At 39.9% G+C, this 22,924-nt stretch overlaps 2 protein-coding genes across 4 annotated transcripts in view; both read left to right on the plus strand.

Moving 5' to 3' along the window:
* The window catches only part of LOC110980631 (syntaxin-like), a 55,063-nt gene extending 45,871 nt beyond the window's left edge, over positions 1-9,192 (plus strand). The window contains exon 10 of one of the 2 annotated variants that reach the window (XM_087140919.1): positions 7,659-9,192. In XM_087140919.1, the coding sequence (XP_086997045.1) occupies positions 7,659-7,733 (75 nt within the window). In that variant the 3' untranslated portion in view covers positions 7,734-9,192. Of the gene's footprint in view, positions 1-1,593; positions 6,685-7,658 lie in introns of those variants that run through there. The other variant, XM_022237498.2, reaches the window with a different exon arrangement.
* A 1,697-nt stretch (positions 9,193-10,889) lies between these two features.
* The window catches only part of LOC147798104 (calcium-transporting ATPase sarcoplasmic/endoplasmic reticulum type-like), a 70,119-nt gene continuing 58,084 nt past the window's right edge, over positions 10,890-22,924 (plus strand). For both annotated transcript variants that reach the window (XM_087140993.1, XM_087140992.1), the window contains exons 1-4: positions 10,890-11,102; positions 13,336-13,509; positions 14,380-14,397; positions 14,878-14,960. In XM_087140993.1, the coding sequence (XP_086997119.1) occupies positions 13,392-13,509; positions 14,380-14,397; positions 14,878-14,960 (219 nt within the window). In that variant the 5' untranslated portion in view covers positions 10,890-11,102; positions 13,336-13,391. The remainder of the gene's footprint in view (positions 11,103-13,335; positions 13,510-14,379; positions 14,398-14,877; positions 14,961-22,924) is intronic.

Here is a 22,924-nt window from a genome sequence, read left to right on the forward strand (position 1 = left end):
CTATCACTCATTTTATTCTCAATGATCTTGTTTTCATTTGATTTTGTTCGTGTTAGGAGGAGGGGTTCACAATGCAGTACATCTTCAAAATGAATGGACTTCCTGCACATGTTGTCCCGTAACTTTGTTATCATCTGTCTATTGTTTTATGTTATCAGGAACACGATTTCTGAGGGTTTGTCTTTAATTTCTTGATTTTTTACTCCAATTCTGGAGTTTTAAAGTTGAAAACACTTGTGTGTTTGCTACTTTCTGGCACACTTCTCCAAAAAAGAAAAAAAAATGAAAGATTCACATTGTTGCAGCCATTTGGAAAAAAGCAAACCTTAGGATGTGCCTTGATAGATTTTAAAAGCAGTGAAATGTCCTCATATTCAATTGTCATCATTGTACCATGCCCTCTGCTGTATGCTTTGAGGATTTCTCATCCTTTCCCAATCTCATCCCTATTCACATGCTATACCATAAAAATATATACAGCTGACGCAGTTGGGAGCCCTTTGCATAAAAATCCATCACCGTACACTGACAGCATGGAGGAATGTGTTCTTATTCCTCCATGCTGACAGAACCCCAACTTGAAGGGCATTTAGGCATGCGCCCCCTTCCCTGCCCCGACAAAAAAAGCTGTCAATTCACCAGTTTTCACCTCATACAAAAGGAGCACTTTTGGCAAATTTCTGCTAATGGAAGTAGACTTGTTTCAATGGTGCATTACATTTATGTGGGAATTAGCATATGCACTGAAGTGATATCTGTTTCTATATTTCCGATTCTCAGCACTGGTTTGGTGGTAGTGGTGGTTGTTTGAATCCAAAATGTTGAATTAATCCTCTACCGTGAAGTAGATGGTATTTAGAGATTACGAGAGAAACGATTTGCAAAGATTAAATTATTTGTGAAGACAATCAATTCTGCAAAATTGTTGGCTCACCTTCAAGGGCTTAAATGCATTCATATTTTTATCTATTGATATTTTTGTCACCAAGTTGCAGGTAAAACCCCTTGATCAGTTAGTTTTCAGTTCTCGGTTCATTTCAGGCAACGTGTGATTTGTATATTCTACCCAATGTTCTTTGTACATTGTACGTGATATAATGAATCACACGAAAAATGAGACATTTTTTAAGTGGGAAATATTTTATAGACATTTATGAAAATAATGATGATTCAGTTGCAGTTATGCCATGTTGCAGGCCATTTCACTCCATTTGGGAACACTCATTCAAATGTTCCTTTCAGCACAGTTTATGTCATCATATAGATTGAAATGGGCCATTCACAATAGTGCGCCTCCAAGAGTTTGCAACACGTTGACCAATCACAGTGTGCAAAATCTGTCGACCCTGTCCAAATGCGTATCAGGTGGACAGATTTCAAGCACTGTGATTGGTCAACACATTGCAAACTCTTGGAGGCACACTTTTGTGAATTAACCGTATTGAAATTTTTCATCTGATTTATTCCCCCCCCATTATCACCCTCTTTTTCCGTTTACCCCCTCCCCCACCATTCACAACCTTGATGTCACGCACATTGTTCTAATTGTTTTAAATATCTCTCTTTGCTTTTTTTTGTCTTTCCCGTCTACAGAAAAAGATATACATTCTCATATGCTGTGGCATTCTAATAGCTGTGGTAGTAATTCTTGTAGCTTCGATAGTCCCAAATGTATAAACTTGGCCTCTGACCTCTTGGGGCTGGGCCATTGTTTTCTGGGTAAGGTGCACACCGCCTACACGATCATCGGTTCTACTGGGGCACCAGTCAATCTCCTCACCCCTCCCGTCTTCAGGGGTCCGTTGGACACCCACCAATGACCTTGCATGCTGTCAGTCGCACGCACACCATGGAGTAGGGATTTGTCCTCGTTTTCTCCACCCCCCCAGTTTCTTGCTCGACTGTAATCACTGGTTGACAAGCTTGGGAAAGACAAACAGGCATCAAGTTTGAGACACAAAGGGTGCATTCTGAAGAGAAAACAGTACAAGATTTCAATTACTATGCCATTTTTTTTTTTAAATTGCTGGACATGCAAACCCCTCGTGTAAAAAATTCACAAGTTGCATGATTGGCTTTTCCATTCATTGATACATTGTCAAAGATTCTCCTGTTACATTATGGAAGCTATCGTGATTTTGAAGTCCAAGTGATTCATCGGAAAATAACGAAGTTGATAAAGTTCAAATGAATAAAGTTAGTGGAAAAAACTTTAAAACTTGGGTTAATTGGTAATACTCACTGGAAAGTTTTACAGCGTATTTTCTGCCAAAAATCCCACAATATTTCAATAACTCAATCATAAAGAGATGGAAATGACAGCAGTTTGGTGGATATCAGTTGAAAATTTTAAATCATTAATCCACTGAAATTTTTTTTAATTTTTGACATCTGACTCATTTTTTTCCTGAGGGGTTTGCAAAAATGTCAGTCACTCAAGTGTGTACATCTTGCAAAAACTCTGTTTACACTGCAGAAATTGTGGTGTTAAAACAGCACTTTTTGGTGTTATCGGATGACAACACCTATGTCCGTTCCTTTAACACCACTGCTGTTACTTTACTTGCCTTCATGTGTTACAATGAACTGGAAGTTGTTAAAAGTAACACCAAGAGTGTTGAAATAACACTAAAATAACACCAGTGAAAAGTGTTGGTATGGTCCTCTGATCACACCGTGGGTGTTTGCCCCGGTTTTTTCCCGTGTAGGATCTTGTCAACTGCTTTCAGAAACTGTCATTTGTGCACGTGGTTTACCACTGTTCTATTGACTTAAAAGAAACTGGCTATTATGTTACACCACACTTTATCTTTTAACAGTGTGTGCTGCTAGTGGTGTGACTTGTGTGACTGTGGCCAACATATAATGACAGACATGTCAGGACTTTTTCCCATATAATGGCACCAATTTGAGAATCAGTTGATCAGAAAACTTGGCGTCAAAGCTTTGCATCAAGCATCAGTAATATAATATAATAATACCTGTGTAGTTTTAAGGTTGTAGGGACTTGTAAAATGAGACCTCTTGAGAGGCATCCTCTGACAGCTCATCAGAGCAGCTTTTTAAATTGACAGAGTTGAATTGTAAACAGAACATACGCTGTCTGTGGGATGAGCCGGATGACTAGTTGAAATAAAGGTTTCTTGTTAATTGTAAAGCAATGGAGGAATATTTGTGAATTTACCTCCTCATGTTTTGCCACCACTAGTAGTGCATGCTCAGGTTTATGTCAATGTTTAAGTGGTATAATTCCTCAGATTTGCAAGGTAAAGTCAAATAATACATTTACATTCCAGTGTAATTTCATAGGCGATACATGAATGGCTATTTCCACATCTTGGTATTGTCTCTGTGAGGGCTTCGTCTCCAGCTCAACAATTCCTCTCGGGAATTTTTACACTGTTGTGGCCAAATGTAAATTCTCCAAATTTTTTGCCTCGTGTGACGCAGTTGACCGTCTCAGTCACAGGAAATGTAGCTGTGTGTTTTGCCCAAGGGTCCCAACTTCAGGGGGCCAAATTCATGAGACTGAAGCCTGGAGCTTATGCCGGGATTTGGAAAGCCACATGAGCCCCGTGGCCTCTATGCGCAGCTGCTTGTACACCCGCAGCAGGAAAAATACCACTTCCACCGAACGTGAATGCACAGGTTATGCTCCTCTCAGGCAAAAGATGGAACTGGTCTGTGCACAAGCCGCTAATAATTACTGCCTGTATTTCTGTTATGCAAACCAGTATAAGTTTGTGCACATTAAGGTGAAAGTTGCTCTTGCCTTGTGCAAACCATTATACGTTGGTGAATATCAAGATTGAAGATTCCCATTTTGCCGTACAAGCCATTACAGGTTTATGCACATTCACATGAAAATGTCTGTTCGTCCACGGAATGCCAATACAAGTTTGTACATATTCAGTTCAAAATTTACTGTCCCCTTTTTTAAGGCAGTGTGCTTGTAAAAGTTATCAGGTGGAAGTGCCATTTCCTGTCACAGTGTCTATTTGGTGTTTTTGTGGCTTAGTTTGTATGGTAGATTTTTATTGGTGTCGGATCACTGTCAACCTCTTTCTTCTGAGATGTCAGTCCCAGTAGGGAAATTACGTGTCCATGTAGGAATGTGGTTTTGTAAAATGTCTCAAAAAGCTTTTGTGAGTGTCAATTTTGCTAGTGCAATTGAATTACACTGCTAATTTGACTTTAAATTGTCGGAGTAGTTTTGTCTCACAAATAAACATAATTTTTTCCATTAGAAACTTTTGCAACTTACTTCAGCTTAATATTTCTTTCTTTGTTTAACTTGCAGTATTTAAATGGATTTTGACCATCTTTGTGGTTGTTGCTTGTGTTAACTTCATTTAACCAGCCCCCAAACTCAGAGTCAAAAAAACAAGAAACTGCCGAATTTGTGCATACGCGCAATTGGCCACAAAATTTACCTGTTCACAATGTGTAACTGTACATAAATATTTTTTTTACCAATAGGTTTTTGGTGATTTTGTTGATATAAATGATAATTTGAATATTTGAAACTTGTTAGTGAAATTTAGTTTGGCCAGTCCTCTTGTGGCTGTGAAATTTGGTCTTTTTTTAAAGAAAAAATGAAGATGGAATAAGCCTTTTGTGTGTTAAATTTGAATGAAATCTGGCACACTGAGTTCTCTAAATTTATGTGAATATAACAATTTGAATTCTCCATACTGAAGACACTGTTGCTTTACCTTGTAATTTGGGGCAACTGGTTGCTTAGTTTAAAAGACAGTGTGCACCGATAATTTTCAGTGGATTAGAAGGACACAAAGGAACTACATGTAGTCCATTCCAGAGATGGTGGTTGCTATGAAAAAGCTTGCCCCGAATCATGAGGTATAGAACTTTGGGGAATTCAAATAATTATGTTTTTGTGTAATCAGATAACCCAGTGTACCAGATTTTATTTAAATTTAATTTGCAAAAGGCTTATTTTTATGTACCTTGTTTGGACCATCTGCCTCGTGACAGATGGGTTGCCCTATTTTGTTTGGACAGGTTCAATTATTGCTACACGGTGCCACAACACCCAACTAATGCGAGGTGGGGAGCGCACAGATGGTAACCTAGCTGTCACTTATGTAACTCTCTGAAACTGTTATCTGGTGCTGGTGCGATTTGGAGTGTAGAAGATAAAAATCCCAAAGAGCAAATCTGTTGCCTGGATATCTATCACGTTGTTGGTTTGACCCAGGGTTCGATTGTTAGAACTTCTCGAAGTCTACCAGGTTTTCACCACAGGCTGGCTAGTATTAGGCCTGTGTTTAATATTCTAGGTGGTGCCCTGGTTTGTTACTGATCAAATTTGCAAAGAAACAAGTGACACTAAATCAAAGTCTTTTGAATATAAAGGCCCAGCAAGCACTTTGCAAAATCACCATGCAAAGTTTAGGAAATGGTTATTTTGCTAATGACTTCTGTGGGCATTTTCTTCGTGTATCGGCAGTCTTGGTTTTGTGATCACGTGTACTCAGACAGGTGCCTAGGGTGCGGTAATTTACCCTACATTTGGCGATTCAGTACTGTCAGGCACCAGAATTAGATGCCTCTGTTGTATCTTTAAATTGCTCACGTAACCTAAAGCCAACAAACAGACATTTGCTGACGTTTGTTTATCTTTTAGCAATAGTAACTATTTTAGCATCAGTTGTTTTGTTATCCATTATGTCACAAGCTCGTGGCAAGACAATTTCAATCATTATGTTGACAGATTATATGTAAAATACAAAGATACATGTATGTATTTCATTTGTATTATAGTAAATAATGACTTTTAAATTACTTTTGTTACATAGTTAATTTTTCCTTTCATTATTTTCGAAGTCATTGACATTATGTGATGTACACATTCAATCGATTTATTACTTTGTAGAAAAGGTATCGATATCTTTGGTATTAATTCTGAAACATGAATATGGCACAAAATGACAAACTTCTATTGAAATTCCCTGTGTAATGCATATTTTTATATATTAGGGTATAAATAGGGCACAAAACTACGACGTGGCGTCTGTGCTTGTAGCGTCCACTGATTCAGTGTGTAGTCAATTGTAGCCACTTCCCATTAGTAAATTTATCTGGAACGAGGGCTAGGTTTTTGTCTGTCACCAAATACTTGGCACCCACTGACGACAGACATAGCCGTAGCTCTGCAAGTCCGTTTCGGACACGGCTTGCACATTGTGACAAACTTCTTACGCTAAACAATGTCCGTTGTGGTTGGTCCAAAACTTAACGTGGGCCTGCAGATTTCGACAGACGGGTTGAAATAAGAAGTTGAGTTGATTTCTTTCAAGCCAATTTTTTTCAGTTGTTTAAATTTACTACGCCAACGTTTTGTGTTTGTCGAAGTGAGGTAAATTATTAGAAGGTCAGGCAACAAAAACAAAGAATTTTGGTTATTGTGCCCAGAGTATTTTAGACGAGAGAGCATTATTTTATGCCTGGCAGGACAGCTAATGACTGTTATCTTCCCGTGTTTTTACCATTGTTGTCGAAACTGATTTTTTTTTGGGGGGGGGGGGTTATTCCTTAATTCGTAATCGACACATCACAGTACTCGTATAGGAATGACTTCATCGTTCATGAAATTTTTGTGGTTCGCTGATAAAAAAATGACGACGATGATGTGCTATAATAAATATATACACGTAGAGAGAACCCACTGTCAAGCCATTCTGAGGCCAGGTTCAGTGTTTTGTCTTCTGCGTCCTCCACTCTGTGTCAGATCTGACTTGATAAACACCTTTGTACATAAACCGAATTTCTGTATTCGTTTTCAAATAAACAGTTTCCCAAGTTTCTTAAATGTTAATTATGCACAAGAGGACCAATAATGCGACTAATGGACCAGTTATATCCAAACGCCCTCTGTTGACACTCCAAGTTGAATTTAAGGTTTTTCAAGGACACAAATTAATTTCGTCTTCGAACCACGCACGTTCGTCGTCTCAGACATCAAAAAACCGCTTGAGGCCTGTAATGTTCGAAGTGAATGGATCAAAGACATTTTGTGCCCCATTTTTACAGGCTGTGCATGTCTAGAGCGTCATGGGTTGAGAAATGTTCACTCACTGACAGACAACGCTGTAGCCCCTGGAAGCCGGTTTCAGACACAGCCTTGGAAATCAACAAACTATTGATTTTGCCCTCACCCAAATTAAAATAAAAAACATCCTCGTGTAAGCCTCAAAGCGTAATGTTTGTGGCGTTTCTTTGAAATCCCGTGTTCTTGGCCCGCTATTTTGCTGCCGTGGGCGAGACCAAAGTTCTTGGGGACGAATAGAGGCGTTGTCGAACATTATATAGCCCGTCATAAAGAAAAGTAACCACCAATTTTTAGTAATTGCCAGTAATTACCGAAGAAAAGAGGAAAATTGCCTCTTGGCAATGCACACCCTGGCCGGGCCCGACTGATTACTTGCCATGGGTGTCACATTAATTTTTTGCGACGTTACACGTTTTGGGCTCTCTTTTTATTTTAACAAAATAGGCCTACTAACCACTTCCATTACTAATCATATTTCTAAATATCTCCCTCTCTGTCAACTGTCCTCCTTCCATCTTCCCCTCACCGTCTGTTTATGTTCCTTTTCTTCTGTTTGTCGATCCGTCGAACTGTGTTCTACTTACAGAAACAAGTTCTGATCGGTTGTTTGATTGGAGTTTTGGCGCTCGTGGTGCTGATAGCGATCATTACAGTTGTTTGACGGGGAGGTTAACTGAATTCGTTCGGCAGACTGGAATCGAGACTGTATCGCGTTCAGCGAGTTCGGACACTAAAAGGAAGTATTTTTTCTCGCACTGAATGTATCATTACCATGGGTTTTAATGGGTCTATCCCAAGGGCGGATCGGGGGGGGGGCAATGGTACTCATACTCCCCCTAGAGCTTTTTAAGAAATGAGAGAATGGCGATTTGTTGGTCTGTTTTCTTTTCCATCCTCAAAAAAAAAAAACTAAAAGAAACCCCCAAATCTCACCCCTCATGCAGAAGGACCATAAAGGTTACAGGAAAACCCCCAGTTTTTCGGCCTATGAAAACAACTCCCCCCTCCCTTCCCCAAATCCGCCCTTTGCCAATCTCAGTACATACTAAGGTTATTTAAGTTGTTCACTGCTCCAAATTCTGCAGTAGTTTATCAAGAGAGAGTATAAAATAGTCATCAACCACAGGGGAAAATCATTGAAATAGCAAACAAAACTCTATGCATGCATAAACCTTAATTACTTCCAAAAGGGTAGCATGGGTATATCAAAAAGTGGTTGAAGTAACGTCAATTGGAGATAAGGATTCTTTAAGAAGGAAATCACAGATTTATTGCCACTTTTTATCGTACGGGTCACTCATTATTTAGCATAAAAAGATCGCGCTGTTTATAGGCCTACTTCGTTTTTATTAGAGATTCTGTCATGCTATTACATTAACACGGTCACGAATAAAAAAAAGAAAGAAAGAAAAGGCAATCTATTTCCAATATGTAATACTACTCAATGAGATAAAAGGTTACCGTCTATACGAAACAAAAAAATAAATGAATAGGGATATCCGGCACTTTATAGGTCTATTTTGCATTTGTTTAATGAAGAATTAGTTAACTGAAGATTATTTATTGAAATATTTATTTATTCTACACACCTGAATACAAAGTTCAAGTATTTCCTTTGTGTAATGGTTTGGATTGCATATAAAAGGTTATTACTTATGCTTTAGTGGTTACTATAAAGTAAGGAGGTTATTTTGGGTAGTAAGGAAAAGGTCTGTGAAAACTCTAATTCAAGCCACTTTTTGTGAATAAGATAAACTTGAATGATCAAACTACACAGAGTCGGATTGATATAATGGAAAAAAATACGGACAAAAACAACCAACTATTGAAATTTGGCAAGAATGTAGAAAACTAGAGGAATCGCCGCATCAAAATCCTTATCCTCGCTGCAGTAAAAGTAATGTTTCTGGCCTTTGCCACTGTGTGCTCTTTTCTGACCCATACCGCTGTCATTACCTCAGCCGGAGATCAGCGGACACTTCGTTACCAATCTGCAGCAGGCCCTGTATATTTATATCTATTGCGAATTATAATCACGTAGACATTAATTTGAAACAGTGCAGTCGTGTGGCTATGTGGGATGATCCGTTGTTAAATAAATGTACCCCGTAAAATCTGAATCTGTGGAAAATCTCTCTGTTTGGTATTATTTTAAAAAGTTCGTGTAAACTTTCTTCAGTATAAACAGTAAAGAACTGGTAAATATTGATGAGAATTGTGTGCCGGAGGAATCATTTTCGCTACAAAATCAATGTGCTTTGACCTCCGATACATCTGTGTCTATAAAGTGCATATTACATCTTTGCAACGAAACTGATTAAAGTGGAAAGATGGCAGCTTTACTAAACAAGAATTGCTCCTTCCCCGAACGTGTCCGTAATTTCAAGCCCCCGTTTGATTGTAGCGCCCCCTTGCGGCCTAAAGCTGAGAACATTAAGTTTTTTTGTCTCATCTTGGTAGAATACTATTTGCAAGTAGGTTTGGAATTTACTTTTGACGTTTGTGCAGATATTGGTAACTGGTCCATTCTTGGAAAAAAATCACTCAGGCCCAAAGTTTTGAAGGACATGTCTATACGGTACATTTTTAAAGGTCACCGAGAAATAGAAGGAAACTTTCGTGGAGTGACCTGGAAGTTGAACTTTGCACCTCCCCCAACCCTGGAATCAAGTTCCAATTCCTGCCAAAAAGACCACGTAAAGGAATAATACCGAAATTCCTTCGAATAATTTGAGAAGCAATCAATACCGATAGAGATGATGAAAGAGTTGATTAAGGTTACACAGACCGCCCCCCATGCCCTGTGAATCACGGATGGAGCGACCCGTGCGTGGTGGGTCACGGTTTGCAAAGCGGTTTTCATGGAGGCAATAAAACCGATGCGCAGTGAAAGGTGCAGCTAGTACACGTCAACTAGGCTATCAACCGTCAGGTTGCATAATTATTTGTTAAAGGACCAGCTAACAGCAGTTCCACAAAGAGCACAAGAACAGCCTACCGTACATCTTAATTCGGGAGCATGTAAGTACTATAAACTTCTCGATTCGAAATCCTAATAATTCTTGTCAAAATTCTGAAATCCGACAATGACTTTTTTTTAAGGTGCATGTATATATGCCTGGTTTAAAAGGCTGCAAAAACATCGGCTTTTAGAGAAACTAATATGAACAAGAAAAGAAAGGAAAAAATCTAGTCCAGTTGTTGAAGTGCTGGTAATGTCTTACTTAGCTGTTGCCAAGATCATAAGGCACATATAATTTGTTTATTTCGCGTTGATAATGTTGAGTTTCCCCACATGACAACAACATTATTTGTCAAGCTTTTTCTGCCCTAAATGATACGTAAATCTTACTTATTAATTCCAGAAAAAGTCAATGACGCCTCAGTGTAATCAACAATGATACTCAACTTTGTCCATTTTATCAAAGTTGTCAGAAAAATGAGGTGAGGAGCTAAATTATTTTTAAAAAATGCCCCTTATGTCCTGAGAAAAATTTCCAGGAGTATAAATAAGTGTTTTTTTTTACAGTCGTTGAAAGATACTTCTTCACTGCCACTTGTTGCAAGTGGGAAACAAATTCAATCAATCTGCCTATCGATGTTTAAAAAAATTGACACTGGGGATATAGGTCGGAAGTTCGGAACGTGGTTACGCAAATCACGCAAGGATATCCCTCGCCCAAAATTTTCATTGACGTCATTCACTAGGAACTATGACCTTTCCCAATTGGTCAAAAGCGATAATGAAACGCACACGCACTGTACTAACCAATCAGAAAAAGCCACACTAAACATTTCGGCTAATACCACGTTGCATGCTGGGACAGCAATCTTGCCAGCGCATATGCTGATCGTACAACTATACTACTGCATGCTTGCAAGCAGGTCTGTTGCCAGTTGTGTACACATGGATGTCGTCGAAATGCGCGGCCGGGGTGGATGATTTGGAGCCAATTTTCTTCTTTATCAAGGCAGGGTCGAAAGGAACGACTGGTCCGTGTGGAGGGGATTCATATCAATCGATCTGAAGGTTTGTATTGCAATTTTGTCGCGCTTAGATAGTGAAATAATGGCTCCAAAATTCACCGGTATTCTTTAAGTACGGCGTGTAGGCGCTAGGCTTGCATCACACATGCTGCGTGGCGCTTGCGGCGCTACTACTAGTACTAGTTGTGTACATAGGTTGGCCACCACGTTCATTCACTCATGCATGTTCAATGATTGAATCTGCGCTGTGGCATCGCGTGACACTGATACTGTGATAGTATGGATGCCGTCTCATGATTACACAACAGTGTACACGGGCGTTCATTACAATTAAAACCCTATTCTTATAATAAGGAAAACGAAGTCAATTTTTTCAACTGAGTGACATTCAGACCATGTTGAGGATCCATTCCTTGATCCTAGACCAAGTACTTAGTAGAGTAGCTCTAGTTTTGATAAATTTTGACAATATTTAAATTTTAAGCTAGAAAACTATTTTTTTTTTAATCTGAGGTTGGCGAAAGACGACCGCATCACGCCATTTTGTTTCACGTCTGGTTAACTGACTCGGCCATTGTGATACTGAATTTCATACAGGTTGCACTACACCAATACGTGCCCATAGAAAACAGTACAAAATCGGACTGAAATAGCGCCGTCTATTGACTTTCGTGAAGAGGTTGGTTTGCGTTTTTTCACTGGAAATTCAAGATTATGGCCAGAAGATCACTTTTCGTTTCAATTTCATGAGGGTTTGCCACCAAATTTTTTTTTTATTTGCCTTTCAAGGAAGGTACCCCTAAAACAGCAATAAAACTAAGCGCTCATTTTTGAATGTAGCCGCCCGCCTCTATCCAAAATAGGCCTTTGAGGTTTTTGTGAAAGAAATACCCTGAACTGGAAACTATCCCAAATTCAGGATTTATAGAAATATTTCTATGAACCCTCCTGATTATGGTCTCTTTTATTGTAAAAATCCTGTGCGATCACAAAATATTAATGAGCTCGCGCTCAGAAATACAATGATTTGTTGGAATGTACCCTAAAAGAAACTTTTATGGTTCCAGGTCAAGGAATCCGACTACATGCGCGGATTCGTCTTTGTTCACAGCTCTTTCTCGCGTCATTTTACGCTGCCATTTTACCCTGTAATTTCCCTTAAAAACCAAAGCCTTTCCCTCGTTTCTTTCTGATATGAAAGTTGTTTCGAAAACGTAGACTTTGTTTCCTTATTAAAGGAACAGGATGCTAATGGCAATTGATAATATAACGATTGAATCATGTGGTTTTTACAAAATGTTTATTCAATACGCAAAAGGCAATACTGCCTAGGGCGCTTAGCCCTGCCCTAGTCCGAGTAACTTGGACCCTACAAATCGCCTTTTTTTCAACATTTGGACATGGTCGGGCGACAGTAGGGTCCAAGTACCTTCCATAGGCTTTTGCTTCCATTAATTCATTTCACTCAAAATAGCTTGTACCGAATCAAAATCCTCCGAATTCACCTCCAAAATGGTCCTTTTACTGTCTAATGCGCCCGGGTGAGGATCAAATGAGAATCAGAGATTTTAATAATGAAAAGGTTTACTCTCATTTGGCAAGAAAAGAGAAATTTCCCCTTCAAATCGAAAACGGTCTTGTTTGCGAGTACGATGTCATCCGTTTGTTCAGGGAGTGATTTGAACTGTATGTTAATGTCCTGGGGACGACGTCACAGCGTGCCGGCCTCTAGCGGACCATTCACATAAAGCATGCTGTTGGCACACACGTGCTGACAACTGATTCCTGAGCACCGTATGTCCAGTAGCTATGATCACATCGAAACTGTGCGACGGACATTGCGGCACTCGGGAATCAGTCGGCAGTGTGCGTGTGCCGACACAGCATGCTTTTTGTGAATGGTCCGCTACAGGCCAGCGCGCTGTGACGTCGTCCCCACGACATTATCATACAGTTCAAATCTCTTTTGGACAAGATGGTTACTTTGAGCTCGATGGCAACAATGGCGATTTGTAGGGTCCAACTTACTCGGACTAGCCTTGCCCCAAGTTTTCACCAAGAATGATAATCTAGTAGGCCCAGAGCCTTGGCCTATGCCTGTTCCTGTAAACTTGACTCGAAAAATATTTTGCTCATTGTTGCCTAGATGAGGATTTCTTATTTTATTATAAAAAAGGGAGGAGATTTTCATTGCTGGGGCCGAGTTAAACCATTGTTAGTGTTTCACAACTCTTTCCAGACTGTCTCCATAAACAGGTTTTTCATTTTGTTTGCAGAGGTACCTGTAGTGGTGGAATTAAACAAGACTAGGATCTAATCTAACAGAGACACTATGGAGTTGGCTCATACAAAAACTATAGCGGAAACGCTTCAGTTTTTCAATGTCAAGGAATCTCAGGGATTGTCACAAACACAAGTCAAGGCTGCCCAGGAAAAATACGGCCCAAACGGTCAGTTCCTATTCCTCTCTTTCACTCTGACTTTTGTGAACTTTGTCATTGATTTATAATAATGTTTTCATTAGAAATTTCCATTAGTGCTGTTTTATAGTGTAATTCCAAAGGGAAAGAATTCCATATACGGACATCACTTGTCGCACTGTACATGAACACATAAGACTGGTGTGTTTCTAAATGTCTACCTTTGTGTTTCTAAATGTGCATACCTCAATATTTTCACTGCTAAATTGGACTTTTTAAGGACAGTTGATTGCTTTCAAGGGACTAATAAATCACTGCAGGGAAGAATTTGTGGCTTTGTAAATGGAATTCTTTCTTTCCAGGGCCTGGATATTTCTTTTAATGTTCTGGTATTGTCTGTTATTTCAGTTGTCAGGCTGTTTGTGTTCCTAAGGTAAATTTCCCAATTTTACCAGTCTGGCCTTTGTGGCCTGGTAATGTTACCATAGTTACTGCAGATGTATTTTTGGATGCCAAACTGTTTTTGCGTGTTCCTTGTGCTTGGTATTTGCTTTAGTCCAAATTACAGACGAAGTTTGAAGTTTTAACTTGTTACGTGTAAACACAGATTTTTGACTGTTTGAATGTTTTGCCTGATTATTCATGATATGACTGGGCACCAACATGTACCAGTTACACGTACATACATGTATGTGCTTACTTGCATATTTTATCTCTACCCATGTGCATTTACTTTGTCATAGAGAAAGGAAGATTACCAAATGGTCACAACTGACTCCTACAAAATGCTCTTGATTTGCCTCAAAAATTTGTTGAACATTTTTTTCCATTTTGACTTCTTTCAACTTCTAACCTTTGTTTTCTTCTTGTTTCTCTCAATCTGACTGTGTTCCCCAACAGAGCTGCCTGCAGAAGAGAGTAAGTCAGCCTGCTGTGTCTTTGCCAGAGTGTAATGGAATATATGACTTATTACTGGGCGGAGTCATAGTTGAACTGCATATGTACACTGGTCAAAAGGATTGTAGCAGATTGAAGACATGCACTTGCAGAATGTTCAGTACTCAGTGCCATTTTCACAGGGAGAAACTTTGTCTCAACAGAGACATGTACCGCTACATGTAGAATGGCAGAGGTTGTTCTCACAAAGCTTCACTCATTGGTTGTGTTCCATGAAGTTTGTACTGTATTAGGGTGTTGATTAATAACTTAATTAAACACAGAGGTCATTGCCTGGAGAAACAGTTTGTCTCATGATTTTGCTACTGTCAGTTGACTGAATATCAAAATATTGTGTCTTTAAAGTATTGTATTTAAGAGAAGAATTCTTAGATAATTTTGATACACTCCATTACCTGTGTGTGTTGTTAACTAGTCATTATCAATCCTACTGTTTTTCAGGGAAAGCTCTTTGGCAACTCGTTCTAGAACAGTTTGACGATCTTTTGGTTAAAATTCTACTTCTAGCAGCTGTGATTTCATTTGTAAGTATCTCATTTCTTGCTTCCCTTTGTCTTTGCATTCACTTGTCGCCTTGAAATCAGTGTTGGAGGTCTCGAGACCTGGTCTCGGTCTCGAGACCGTCTCGAGACCTTTTTTTGAGGTCTCGGTCTCGAACTGCAAAAGTCTCGGTCTCGAAGTTCTGGTCTCGGTCTTGAAAGAGCTGGTCTCGGTCTCGAATGCCTTGGTCTCAGTCTCGGACATAAAGGTCTCGACTACAACACTGCTTGAAATGCATTAAAGTTTTCTACCAATGGATACAAAAGAATGCAACAGAAGTTTGCAAAAAAAGGACCCTGTATCTTGAGTTAAGTAACTCGTCTTCCCAGTGCCTCAAATTGTAAACACTTTTCCTCCTTCACTGAGGACAGAACTGCAAATGTTCTTGCATTCTTCTGCTGCTCTAATGGAGTACATGTACTTGTCTGTGATGTCAAGAAACTATGTAAAAACTCAGATCTTTGCCAGCTGTGCAGTGTTGGACAAAATACTGTGTTTCAATTACACCATATTTTTTCCTACCTTCCTATAGAGCACTGATCATAGACCAAGGCTCTATTTATATGCCCAAAGCATGCCTTACAGAGGCAAAATGCAACAGTCCGTAACCTTTCAGTTGCAAAGCTGTTTCTCTGCCGACATCTCGCGGTATTGATGCTTGAGTTGATGAGCATTGCTGCATTCACGGTTTACATTTATTGATGTCGGTATCCTCAACTTTTCAGAAGTAGCATACATCTACAGTACATGTATTTCGGTCGAACTCTCTGTCAACAAAGACCAGTCTCCATTTCCTGATTCCTCTGGAATCTGTGGTATGGTTTTGCACTAGCTTGAAAGACATTTTAGTATTTCAGAGGTTTGGCAGGGTGTACATGAGCATTTTACACGGGATGACAGGAAAAGAAGTACAGTATGTATACTTTCTACAGATCATTCATCTGGTCCCGAAGCGGAGCTCATGAAGTGACACTCTTTGCAGCAATGAAATCAAAGAAATAAGTGTTATATCATAATGATGATTAGTGGAAATAGTAATTTGAAAACAAGACTTAATGCCCTTCCCTAAGGAGGCTATGGTTTCTCTGGTGGATAAATGACATTTACAGATGTGCACAGTGCCGGTGGTTATTAAACATGCAGCAGTGAGATTCTCTTTCTGAAGTCAAACTGCTATTAATCTGTACATATAGTTCTGGGGTAAAATTTGCAAACCAACGTCCTCTCACAGTGTGTATGTTCTGGTGTATACATGTACATGAATGTACAGTACATGTGTATGCTTTAACCCTTACCTTCCCCAACCACACAGAATTAAACAGTGGTAAGGTGTTAAATTCTGTGCGGATAGGCCCGTAACAGTTGGCTTTTGCATTGGGTTTGGCATACCTCAGAAAAACGAAGTCCAACAGCCTCTGTGCACAAAGTCCCATATGGGTGTTTAACTTTGTGTGAATGGGGAAGGTTAGGGCTAGCAACCCTTGGGGAGTTAAGGTTAAATTCACCTGCCCTAGACCCTACTGAACACCTTCACGTACATGTGCATGTATAAGTCTTACAGAGATAGACAATTCTGTTTTTTGATGCCATCAATCAACATAGTGTTCCTTCTTAGCCTTCGGGGAGAAAAGAAGATGCTGCCATTACAGAAAGCTGCCAAACAATAGCGGGGCATAGACAGGCGACCTTCCCCCTTCCCCCCCTTAAGATGTCAGATTTCCTCCCCAGACTCAAAACCCCGGGATCGGGCCCTGTTGAATGCGGCAGTCTGCTACTACCCATCAGCATCTGCATCTTTGACATTTATCGGGGCGCTAAGCTGGGCTGCAGAAAGCTCATACCGAGCCGCTTGGGGTCTGGCCCTGCACTTAGATGACATTTAAGTCCCTGGGCTCGGTAGAATGTGAGGCATGCCCCAGAAAAAATGTCTGGTATGTGCAGGTCCAGCAGGATCCCCCACTTTTTTCATGTTCTGCATGTTTTTGATTTCTGAATGTAGGCCATTTTGAATAATCATTGTTACATGTATTTTTACAAATGGGACATCATGAAATTTTGTCTGGTGTTGTTAAAAGACAGTGTGCCGTGGAGTCTCACTATTTAGCCAATTTTTTCAATGTCTGATACCAATTATACACTTTGAGAGTTTGAAAGGTAAAGAGGTTATATGTATGTACTTTCAAAGCTAGGTTGTTGCCAAGTGATTAAGGTATAAAGTACTTGAGCTGAGCTAAATGTCAACTGTATTTCCTGTTATTGCTATCATTCAATTTGGACCAGTCTTGTTAAAAAAAAAAAAATTCTCTGCACATGTACAGTACAGTTAAAAGGAGACGAGTCTCCAGACAACATCTTGAATGTTTTGCCTTCTCTGCTAACTCTTTCATTAGGTCTTGCCTGGGTCGGGTCGGGTCGGGCGAGACAGTTTGACGTTAGAATCAGTGTGTTGACATCTTTGGATGCTGATGACCTTTTTTTGACGTCATAGGTTCTTTCATCCATAGTTGAATGCAGGAAAGGTGTTTTGGAGGTGCCAGGAAGAGACATACATGCACGTGTAGCTGTTCTTAAAGAATTTGTTAATTGGCTATTCAGAACAGACTGTTCTCTTTGTCACTGAAACCTGCTGAGTCTAGAGGTTGGCACTGACTGTTTAGTGGTGCATTCAACACACATCTTTATGTGGGGGTTCGAATCCCACCCAGGTCAACATGTTGATTGGGCTTTTAGGCCCTGTCTGATCTTACAGGCTTTCCCCAAAATGTCACTTTATGATTTTTTGCCAACAGAGGCAATTAACAGTGACATTTTTCGAATTTACGGTGGACAAAAGCATTTGAACGTACGTCAGTAATCAACTTTGGGAATTTTTCTTTTAAAATTTAGACATTATTTCTTACTTGAGTAGTTCACTCCATCCCTTGTAGTTATTGTTGTAGACTCTTATTTAGTTAATATGAAACAGGATTATTAATGCAAACATGGATAATTTATTCTCTTTCTGACCTTGTAATACAATTAATAGCCCATTATTTAAATAATTAGAAACAGGTTCCAGATCTCTTACAAGCGTTCACTTTTTGTTTGGAATCCTCATATCATTTCTGTTATTTTGATATTAAAGTCATGTGATTTTTTATTTAAGATATGGAAATAAATAAACTAAACTAAACATTCTGTGCAATAGGAAAAAGAAGGTATTAATTAAAACTGCTGTTTAAGAATGTGCACATTATGAATCCTCTATCCTCACAAACATTTGGAATAATTCAAGTCCCTAGTGTGCAACCAGTGAGTAGAATTTGTCAACCATTTCCCACAGTGCACTGCAAAACAATTGAACCTTCCCTGGTAAGTTCTTTGTGGCATACGGTATAGCGGATCTCCAGTATTTTGAAAACGGATCATTGTTGTCTTCTGTTGTGATATTTGCCCGGTGGGGCTGTGAAAAATCCTTGGTTTCATCATGAGGAAGAGTTAAACTGGAACTGTTGTAGAAATGGTACAGATTAGAGACCACCCCCCCAAACAAATTTCCCTTATGACATGGTGTCACTGCAAGCTACCGAGCAGAAGGTTCCTACGAGTGCCAACATTTTTTCTTTTGCTCCATGCAAAGCACTAATTTTTTGTAATCTAAGAAAATCGAATGAGCTTGGCAAGCCCTAGCACAGTGAGAAATGGCCACCCCACTTTGAATATAACATGCATTTACATGTACCAGCGTGGCTTTGTCCCTAATGTAATACAGGTAACGTCTCCTTTGTCTGCTCTGCATTTGTAGGCCCCCTCTTCCTCTGCCAATGTATCTGAATACATCTTGCGTCAGAGGCAGTGAATGCATTTCACCTTTTGTCCACCTCAGTACGATTACACTGTGGAGTGAAGGCTGTGAAAAGTATATACATGTACTCCACTCTGACATTTCCTCAAGAAAAGCCACTCACTACTCTGTGGTTCCTCGTCACCTAAATATCAAGCCCATTGTCATGTTTTGGCTTGTGAGGGGCAACATTTTTTATTATGACTTTTGCACATGGGAGAGCCCTGGGCCAGCATTATCAGTTGGATTGACATTTGGAGGTGATCAGACGAGGACGGGGTTAAAACGTAGTCCCAACAGCTGTGCAGTGCTGGAGATTAACTCTAACACCACGGGCAGTTTTGCTTCCTTGATCTGCCCAAGTCGTGCATTTTGCCAATGGCACAGTTTTAGTACATTCATGTTAGCACAGCGTACGTAACCAAGGTTGAGACACAAAGTCCCATGTGAAGTGAAGCCGTCAGCTATGACACACAATAATGCGCACAAGGCTATGGGAAATGGCGGCAGCCACAATGTACAGTACATGTAGCTCAGCTGCCACAGGCAGGTTGTTTCCAGCTATAGCCTTACGATTTCGTCCAATAGTGCTAGGCCGGATAGTCCCTAATCCGTTGAACGATAACATGCCAATGTGTCAGATTTTAGGGGAGTTAGCCAAGTTGTGATAAAATTGTCCCTAAATCACCAAGATCCTTCAAATCCATAAGGGGGGGGGGAAATTGCAGGATTGACGACAGGTAAAGCTTGGCCAAGGTTACTTTATGATGAGGGTCTGTTTCCCTCATGAAGTTAAGTAAAGTAGCAAGCGCCATTGGTTTCCTGCAGAGTGACAGATTTTGGAAGACTACTTAGGGGTGGTTCCTAGCAGAAATGCCACAAGAGTCAGTGTTTGAAATTGAAATCCAAAGCAGGGTTGTTCTTACTCCATGCAAAAGTTGGGGAGTCGGGTTGGCATAGTGTTTCTTGCCTCGCCTCCACCTCTGAGGTCTGGGTTTGAATTCGGCTTGGTCCACATGTGGATTGGGTTTTCAGTCCCTACTTGAGTCCGTGGGTTTTCCCTAAAACATTTTTCTGGGGTTTTCCTCCCACCTCTGAAACTGAATATTTCTTCATTTCTTCACTCATTGCCATCCTGTAATTGGCGCAAAATGCACTGCTGAATGAACAGATATAAATAAAAAATAAAAAAAATAAAATTAAGTTACTGCGAGCATTTTACATGTACGTGTACCATACATTGTACACCAGCCCACCCTCATCCCTAAAGAGCTTTTGGATGGCTTGAAAGGAAGTCAAATGTCCGTGTTGGGTTTGGTGCATTTTAAAACTGGCATACATCTACATGCCATTCAGTTTTTTTCTTACTGAAGAGGAAGAAAATCCTTCATGCAGGCCCCTTGCCATTAAGTGCGCCTCCTGTACGCTGGACGTGTTATTGCCTTTGACCTAACGGTACTGCTCATTGAATCAGCGATGGGAGCGGTATTGAGAGGTGATGTGGGGGCGTGAAATCTCCTACTTCGGTGATATCTTGTCATGTGGGCGTGACACCACCAGCACGGTGTTGGTGTGAACTGCTCTCGGCCTATCCAGCGCAGACCCGCGGGCTTGTGCTGTTTGAGAAGTGTTTTCCTGCATGCCGCTTTGGTGTAAAAAAGGAGGAAATGAACCCTTGGAAGACTGATCGGCTTTGTTGGTTTGATTTATGTCAATTTAATCAGGAAATCCAGAAAAATGCTTGGCTCTTAGTGTTTGTTTTTTAAAATAAAATGATATGCTGGTTTAATGACAAAACATTTATCAGGAAAGAAAAAGGCCCATTTTTCCTTGTACGTTTTCATAAAATCTCTGACGGGTTTATGTTTCTTTTCCTGACCCATAAACATTCTGGGATTGATCTTTAAAAATCCCCTAGGAGGTTTGGGGTTATATTGTAGGATTGCTGAAAGCACATGTAGATTGTACATGTACACAATGTATGTATACGCATCTCAGCTACAGTACTGTCACTAAACAGGACACTTGATACCCTTTTCTGGATGAAGGACTTTGAAGCATCCATGACTGTTGTGTTAGACTCGGTGTACGCGTACTGTGCATGCATTGTCTTGTATCATCCTATGTATGTACACTGTAGATGGTCTATTTTCCTGAGGTGGAATTCAAGAACATTTCTACACGTACCGTAGGCACTATTAGTTGGCAATATTGATTTTGGTTTGTAAGGGAATTACCCCAGTTTTGAGTGACTGCAGTCTCCACAAGTTTTCAAGTGTTCCGGGGATCTCTTCTAAACCATCATGTTACACATTTAAATTATTGAAGCCTACCTTTGTACATGTAGGTATTTGTTCACATGTTTTTTTGTGTGCTTTGAACAAATGATTTAAACATTCGCTTGAGTGAAATTGAGTATGAAACAAAACTGGCGGAATACATTTAATCATTGCGGCATTTTTCATTATGCACATGTGCGTACACCACATTTACCTTACATACCTGGTGTGCACATTCCTTTCTTTTTGTGCAGTTAAGAAAACTCAGTGAAAACACTTGTTTTTCTTGAACTGAGAACACGATTTTCAGCTGGCTTTTTGTACAAGGTTTCCTTGACTATTCCTGTGGACATGTTTACATGTAACTAGTCCACAGAACGTCTTCCTTTCCTGCATAGTGTGGACATCTTTTGTTCACAAGTCCACAGTAGGTATGTAAGGTTAGCGCATGTACATGTACCATTTACTGTTATCACTGTCTAGTTGACTGTCCTCAGTCCAACATGTTCATGTAATTGACAGCTGTAGGTTTCTTTTACCCTCCAGCCCAGTGACCATCTTGTCAGCTTTGTAATCTGCCTGTAATTACCTTCCCTCCTGCATTTGCACAGTCACATCTGGGCATTGCACACATACAGTACATGTACTGTACATTTTGTATATGTATACATGTACAGTACATACATGTACATGTACATGTGTATGTAATTACATGCCATTTAACATGACAGAAGCCGTGCTGATTAGATCTGCATGTTTTCTTCTGTTTACAGTTACATAATATCCATTGTGCACATGTACATAAGTACATGCTGTATCCATAGAGCAAGGTTTTTTCTGTGCTGTATCATGGGACCTTGTGTGCTTGTGACAAAATGATTTTGCTGATGGTACTGCTAAATACGTGTACCTGGACACTTGGGGTTAAATAATTCCAGAGAACTTCTTTCCATCTCAAATCTTTCTTAAGATTTCAGTAGAATACACCGGTACAGTGTACCCTTTGATGTTGATTTGTATTTGAATTACAGTGTACATGTATCCAATGGCATTACACATGTACATTTCATACTGTACGTGTATGTACGGTCGTCTGTACAGTTGAACTTCATTAATAAGAGCACTGTTACTACAAGATTCTGCTTGTAACAACAAGGAAACTTTTGGGTCCCTATCTTTTGTTTTTCATTGTTTTCATTCCTGATAATACAAGGTTCCTGTTACAACAAGGTACATTGTAATTTGCCAAGTCTGAAGACCTCTTATTAACGAGGTTCGACTATATCCACAGAAATGGTATACTGGTTTTATACCTGAAGGCTCCCTGGCCCAAAGAGCAAAACAGGGAACAGCTCGTTGCCATGGCAGCCTGTCTGTTTACCATGCAGTGGCTACAGCTTTCCTTTGGCAAATCAAATAGCAAATTGGGCCAAGGCGTGCGGCCCTGAAAGCAATCCCTCGCCCCACTCCAAGGGTGATGCAGCAAATTGTTTTAATGTCCACACCAGAATCAGGAAGTTGGGTTGAAGGGCTGCGCCTTAACCATGCCTGGCAGATACATTTGCATTTGAGATGTGTGGGGCGGCAGGCCTGTTAAGGTTTTTTTTCTTACTGATTTATCTGCACAGAACCGGTCTTGTTCTAGAAATTCACATATAACTGGCCAACCTGTAAAATGGCTGTCAACAAGTCTGATGTTTTGTGTGCCCTTGAAAACTGTACTGGCTCATGTGTTTATCATGTTCATGCAGTTTGATACCGCGCAGGTGTTATTTTCTTAGTTTTGGGGACTTGTGAAACTGTTCGTTTGCTTTAATGCAGTGTATGAAAGATTTAACCCTTTAAG

This window comes from Acanthaster planci, linkage group LG09, assembly GCF_054643075.1.
Source record: "Acanthaster planci isolate LZ-2023a linkage group LG09, COTS_SCS, whole genome shotgun sequence".
Taxonomy (NCBI): domain Eukaryota; kingdom Metazoa; phylum Echinodermata; class Asteroidea; order Valvatida; family Acanthasteridae; genus Acanthaster; species Acanthaster planci.